A 7,456-nucleotide genomic window follows, 5' to 3' on the forward strand; every position below is an offset into this window, starting at 1 on the left:
AAAAAAAAAAATTTAATGTATGTATATATGCATACATATATGTTTATAGGTATGTAAATGGGTGTGTGTGTGTATATATATATGTGTGTGTATGTGCATGCATATATATTCATATAAGTAATAATAAAACACATAGGAGACACAGTTGTGGATACTTTCTAGATATAACCAATCATCTCATGGGATAGGTTTTCTTGGTTTGAAGACTTAGAGTCATAGTTTTGTGAGACAATTAGGTCAATGGCATAATATAGTTCATTAAATTCACACTCTACATTCTAGTTTAGTGAGTAGCGTTTGGGTCTTAAAAATTTGGGGGCAGCTACCTAAGATACACGTAGTAGTTTCCACTCATCAAACAAAAGAGAAAGAAGGAAACCCAAGACTCGGAGAAGAAACAGTCTACAGGACTGTCTGCATAAACCACACCCTCATCTACCTTGGGACCAGAAGAACTAGATGGTGTCTGGAAACCACTACTGATCATTCTGATCAGGGCCACAAAAGAAGGATCTTAATACAAGAGAATACAGGGGAAAAATGTGGAGCAGAACCTCCAATTCTTAAAAACTCCCAACCTACTGGATCCATTGAGACTAGAGGAATCCCTGAGACTGTTGTCCTGAGATACTCTTTAAACCTTGAACCGAAACCATCCTCTGAAGTCACTGTTTAGTTAAAATGACTCATAAAATAAAGAATATGAACCATGAGTACTGTGCTTTCAAAAAATAATCTATATGAGATCAAACAGTCAACAATTCCTTTAAAGCAAAGGTGAGACATTAAGGAGGTAAGGAAACCAAGTTCCTGGAAACAGAACAAGCAGTACAGATACACTGTGTTGACAGCGTGAAGAATTTAGCCAGTGTCACTGAGCAGTTTGTGTAGAAATTGTTGAATGGGAACACATTTTACTGTGTCACCCAAAATACATTATTTTAAAAAATTCAATTATAGCAGTATATAAAAATGTATGCCATCATCCCCTAATGTGGAATGATTAGACTGAATCCAAATTTTGTTATTACAGGTAATCCTGCAAAGAATATCTTCAAACATACTATCTTTTCCTTACTTTGGAATTTATTACCCTAAAGTAAGGTCCTGAAAATGGGAAAAAATGAAATGATCATTGTGGCTTTTCTTACATGTTACCTATATCATACGTCTTCTGAAAGCATTGTACAGATATACCACAGGTGAATGGATATGCCAATTTTAACATATTATCTTCAGCAGCGACTTAAAAAGAAGAAATGTAGATGATCTTTATAAATAAATTTATAAAACTTTACTGAAAGACATTTGAAAAATACCAAAATAAGCAAGCATGCCATATTTGTTATGGGGAAAATTTATAATTATGTCTACTCTCCACAAATTAATTTATAAATTTGGTACGATCCCAATTAAAACACCAACAGGATTTAAAACAATAATGATGGAAAAAAAAAAAACCACCTTGACAAGATATCCATAAAAGCTAGAGATCAATGAAGGAGAGTCCAGAAACAGGCCTATGATTGTATCTGGAGTCTTCCCGTGTTTAGTATCCGATCAGTATCTTTCCATTTGTCCATCCTCTTCTGTATCCTTCAGTGCTATTTTAAAGTTCATTCATATGCTCTCCACATTTATTATTTAGTCCTTTAAGTCTTAGATTTTTTTTTCCTTTCCCTATTTTAAATGCTATTTTAATCCCTTTTATACAAAGATGATTGTGGGTCATGTGTAAATAATATTTACTGATTTGGCTTACTAAATTTTCTATTCCACTTTACCAAGTTATCTTTTTTGTAGTAGTTTCTCAGTTGAGTCTCTTAGGTTTTCCATACATGCAGTTATCATCATCTGTACAGGGTAATAATTATTATGCTCAAATTTCTCTCTTTTGCCTAATGGATTTTCTGGGTCCTAGAATATAAACTCCATAAATTCAGAGATTTTTGTTGCTTTAACTGCTTTGACTCCAGCCTTGAAACAGAGGTTGGCACAGACTAAGATACTCATTAAATACTTGAGGTTAATTGTATAGATTAGAAGTTCCAGTACAGGGTTTTAAAACCAGTAGTTGGTACTGGGCATCCTTATTTTGTTTCTGAGTTCAGTACAAATGCCTTTAATACTCCATTAAGCCTCATGCTGGCCTTTGGACAGACTCAGGTATACTACTATCTATCCCAACTATATTGAGCATTTTTATCTGAAATCATTGGATTTTAGTAAATGTATCATTTTTATAAAAACAGTAAAACTACTTTTCAAAAACTTTCTACATTTTGTTGTTGTTGTTTGCTGTCGAGTCGGCCCCGACTCATAGCGACCCTTCCTTGGGTTTCCGAGGCAGTATCACTATGGAAGTAGACTGCCCCATCTGCCTTCTGAGGAGTGGCTGGTGGGTTTGAACCGCCAGCCTTCTGGTTACCAGTCAAGTGCCTTAGGCACTATGCTACCAGAGCTCCCTTTCTACATTTAGAGGGATCTAAATATTTTAATTTAACAATTAAAATATTAAAAATAGTAGCTATAGAACCAAGGAGACCATAATTCAAACAAAAACAGAGGTAAATGTTTTTGTTTTAACTTTTTATTGTGATTTGGGTGAAATTTTACAAAGCAGATTCATTTTACATTGAACAGTTCATACACATTTTGTGACACTGGTTGCATTCTCCTCAGAGTGAAATCTCTCCTCCCACGTCCCCCCTGTGGTTTACCCTTTCCCTGTGTCCTTCCTGCCTATGCATTCCTGTCTCCCTGCCTTTCTCCCTGTGCAAATGCTGCCCTTCTGATCTCCCTCAGTTGATTGTTCTAAGGAGTGCATCTCCCTGATGTAGGTGTTCAGCTTGTAGGCCTGTCTATTGTTTGGCTGAGAGTTAAGCCATGGGAGTGAATTTAATTCCAGGCCTGAAGTGTGACTCATGGCCAGAGTCTCAGAGGTTTCACCAGTCTCCATCAGACCAGTAAGCCTCGTCTTTTTTTTTTTTTTTATGATTTTGAGTTTTCTTCTACATTTTTCTCCCTCTCTGCTCAGGACTCCCATAGTGATCCTGGTCAGAGTGGTCGGTAGTGGTAGCTGGGCACTTCACTCTTCTTTGATCCAAATGGGAAGAGATTTAGAATTTTATCTTAGATAGCCATTCACATGCTTTTAAGATCCCAGTTACTACTCATCGAAGTAGGGTGTAAAATATTTTCTTTATGGACTTATGCCAATTGACCTAGATGTCCCCCAAGACTGTGGTCCTAAGTACCCAAGCCCATCAAGGTGTTTGGTTGTGGTGAAGAAGTTTTCAAAACATTGTTCCCTGTATGCGCTACTGTATCTTTGGAGACATTTGCACCACATGCAAATACATGTAGAGGTATCCTCTGCCAAATCTATACATACTCATGAGTGTACTCCCATTCGCCTTACCACATTTGTTCATCTTGCATGTCTACCTCTGTATCTACTTATACATTATTGTTTGTTATTACTATTATTGCAGGATTGTGTATGTAATAGTATTTACCTTTGCTTCTTTTATTCTGGGGCATCTCCTACTGTCTTCTTTTTTCTTGGTCATGCTATGCTGCCTTCCCCCTTTTGCATAGTGCCCTTCTCTCCACCTAAGTTATTACATGTCTACTCTCTAGTTAGTGATTTACCCTCCCATCCCAGGTAGCCATCAAAGAGTATTTCTTTCTGTGGATAAACATTTTCTTGACTTTTAGTAATTATTATTTGGTCTCATACAACATTTGTCTTTTTGTGATTGATTTATTTCAATCAGCAATAATGTCTTCTAGGTTCATCCGTGATACGAGGTGTTCCACAGGTTCTTCATTTTCTTCAACATTGTACAGTATTCCATCATTTATATGTACCAGAGTTTGTTTATCCATTCATCTCTTGATGAACATATAGTTGTTGCTTCCATCTTTTTGCCATTTTGAATAAAAATGTGATGAACTTGGTTATGTATGTATCTGTTTGAGTCACAGTTCTTATTTCTCTAGGATATACCTAGTGGCATTGCTGGATCATATGGTATTTCTATTTCCAACTTCTTAAAGAAGCACCATACCATAAAACAGTAGTTCTTAAATTACACTTTTCCAGTGGGAATACAAACAGGAAGATGTAGTCAGCAATTGGCCAAGACCCACACCCCTTCTCTAGTTCAACAGCACAGCTCTACACCATCTTTTACATATTGGAGAATTGTGTAGTGTTTTATTATAACAGACATTTCTTTATATATACATTTCTTCATTATATATAACAGACATGGTGGGGGAAGAAAGAAGTCTCAAATAGTACCCTGATTTTAATATCAATATATCTACTAAATAAAATAAGGTAAAAGTCCCAAATCATAAAAAGGAGAGACTTTTCCTTTTATAGAAGAACCTTCTGAGGGCTGCCTTCATGTCTCTGTTCCTCAGGCTATAGATGAAGGGGTTCAGCATGGGGGTTACCACAGTGTACATTACAGCCATGACAGTATTCTTAATAATAGAGTTATTAGCTGACGGGCATAAATAGAGACCAATAACTGTTCCATAGAAGAGAGACACCACAGAAAGGTGGGAGCCACAGGTGGAGAAAGCCTTGCATATGCCCCTGGCAGAAGGCACCTTGAGGATGAAGGCAACAATTCGAACATAGGACATGATGATGAGTAAGAATGGGATGATGAGAATGAGCCCTCCCGTGATAAATATCACCAACTCATTAGCTTGAGTGTCAGAGCAGGCCAGCTTCAGCAGAGCAGACATATCACAGAAAAAGTGGGGGATCACATTGTATGCACAAAAATGCAACCTGGCCATGAGCAGGGTGTGCAGCATGGCATGGAATGTGGTCAGCACCCAGGACAGTGCCACCAGGGTGAAAAAGAGATCAGGGCTCATGATGGTGGTGTAGTGCAAGGGGAAACAGATGGCCACATAGCGGTCATATGCCATGGCAACAAGGAGAAAGTTCTCCAGGTCACCAAAAAACAGAAAAAAGTATATTTGGGCCAGACAGCCTGCATAGGGGATTGAAGGGACTTGCCTTTGCATGTTCTGCAGAAATTTGGGAAGGGTCACAGAAGAGAAGCAGAGGTCAGAGAAGGACAAGTTGCTGAGAAACAAATACATGGGTGTGTGGAGGTGGGAATCGAGTTGAATGAGGACAATAATTATGAGGTTGCCCAGGACAGTGGTAACATACATGGCCAGGAACAGAGCATAGAACAGAGTTTGCTGCTCTGGATCAATGGGCAGGCCCAAGAGGATGAACTCAGAGATGACGGTTTGATTCTCTCCTGACATGTTCTGCTGCTAGTATCTTTAAGAAGAAATAATGGTGTTCATTAAAAACTTGAACTAAAAAATTAACTTATTTCTGTGATACATGGTCTGTTATATGCTTTGTAATAATACTTAGCTTTTCCCTCATTGGAACAATGACAATTTCTATACTCTGGATCTCTATGATCAGAATATCAATATTCAAAAATGACATTTTTTCACTTTTCTTTAACATATAACAACATTCCCTCTTTCTAAAATCATTCACATCTCTTAACTTCTGAGATTTTTCTTTCCTTGCCTGGCCATTCATTCATGTTCAATGACTGTAATTGGTTTCTGCTCTGTCAACACCTTACATGCTGATATCATCAGGGTTATTTCCTAAACACAGGTCTCTTATTCATATACTCAATGAACATCTCATTTACTCCTATGGCAGAGATTAGCTCCAAATCTTCGGAACTGTGTGCCCAAATGCTTAATGATTATATCCCTTTGGATATATCATGAGGCCGTCTGATTCCAAACAAAACTCATGGCCCCAATCTACCCCTCTCCCAACCTGCACCTCCTCCAGTCGCCCATAACACTGTAAAAGTATCCAGGTGATCAGGTAGAAACCTGAAAATTTTCTTTCATTCTTTCCTTCCTCTCACCATCAATATCCAGAAGCTACAGATTCTACCACTTAATTCTCTTTCTAATTTATCCACTCCTTATCCCAATCCCCACTACCCTAGCCTGGGCAGACATGGCTTCTTGTCTACTGAGAGGGTCCCTGCAGAAACAGCTCCCAGGCTCAGTCTCCCTCGATCCCTTCATTCACACTGTGGAATTCTAAGATGGGAATCTCATGATCTCTCTCTCCTGCTTAAATACTTCAGTGGCTTCTCAACACTCTTAAGATAAAGGCAAATTTGCTTTCAAGGGCACAAAAGGTACTTCACTACCTGACCCTTGCCTACTTCGACCGTCTCACCTGGCCACAAAATGACACTTGCATTCCACTCGCCAGCAATGCTGGACTTAAAAGCGATTCTTTTTCACCTCCAGTCCTGCCTAGTACACTCTTATTTATGCTCCTCTTCTCTTAGCCTAGCCTAACACTACTTAGCCTTTAAGTGTAATGCTACATGTCACTTGTTCAAGTAAACCTTCTGTCTCCCAGAATAGGTTAGAACCCATTGCTATGATCCACAGCATCCTGTACTTGTCCCCACATTACTCAATGCCCCTGGGACTACTATAGCTTTTTTCCTACCAGATTCTAAACTTCATGCAGCCCACGTCTGCCTTCTTGACTTCTCCAACACCAGCACCTGGCATGGTGCCTGGCATGTAGCCAATGTTTCATAAATATTTATTGACAGTTATTCAGTTGTGACATATGTTCCTCCAACTTTAAAGGTATCAAACATTCTTTTTAAGTTAGAATAACTACTCCTGCTAAGTTCTCCCAGAACACTTACTAGCTCTAATGATTTAGCACTAAATTTTGACACTCTATTACAGACTTCAAGGAGCTCTGGTAGCATAGTGCCTAAGGCACTTGACTGCTAACCAGAAGGCTGGTGGTTCAAACCCACTAGCCACTCCTCGGAAGGAAGGTTGGGAAATCTACTTCCGTAGTGATACCACCTCGGAAACCCAAGGAGGGGTCACTGTGAGTCGGGGCTGACTCAAGGGCACATAACAACAACAACAACAACATTACAGACTTCATAGATGCCATTTAATACTCATGGAAAATGTCAGGGAGCCTCAGATAAATGGCCATTGTACAATACAAATGACTCAGTCTAAACATCCTTGTGGTTAAATCAACAAGATGTCCTTTATATTGTTGTGAATAGAAGAAGTCTGATGGGGAATTTCAGAAATTATAGGAGAAACAGAAAAATTCACTTCTTCCCTGAAATTCTCACTCAAGTTCTTCCCCAGATAGCTATACCTCAATATGCACTAGAACTGACAGAGAAAGCAAAGAAGAGAATTAAGGCATATGGGAAACTCCACACTGGAAAAACAACACTGAGTCCAACTGATGGGCTTTTCATCCTGCTGGTGCTCATTAATCTAGCAATAGTTTTTATACGGGATATTATGTTCTAACATCGTACTGGGAAGAAACATCTAGGGAAAGTCATACACTTGTTTTCTCAACATT

At 38.7% G+C, this 7,456-nt stretch overlaps 1 protein-coding gene across 1 annotated transcript; it reads right to left on the reverse strand.

Moving 5' to 3' along the window:
• Positions 1 to 4,362: 4,362 nt before the first annotated feature.
• LOC103194222 (olfactory receptor-like protein DTMT) lies at positions 4,363 to 5,307 on the reverse strand. Its single transcript, XM_007937588.1, has one exon. It carries the CDS (start codon positions 5,305 to 5,307, stop codon positions 4,363 to 4,365), a length of 945 nt encoding a protein of 314 aa, XP_007935779.1.
• Positions 5,308 to 7,456: the final 2,149 nt, after the last annotated feature.

This window comes from Orycteropus afer, unplaced genomic scaffold (assembly GCF_000298275.1).
Source record: "Orycteropus afer afer isolate SDZICR_OR568_19922 unplaced genomic scaffold, OryAfe1.0 scaffold00042, whole genome shotgun sequence".
Taxonomy (NCBI): domain Eukaryota; kingdom Metazoa; phylum Chordata; class Mammalia; order Tubulidentata; family Orycteropodidae; genus Orycteropus; species Orycteropus afer.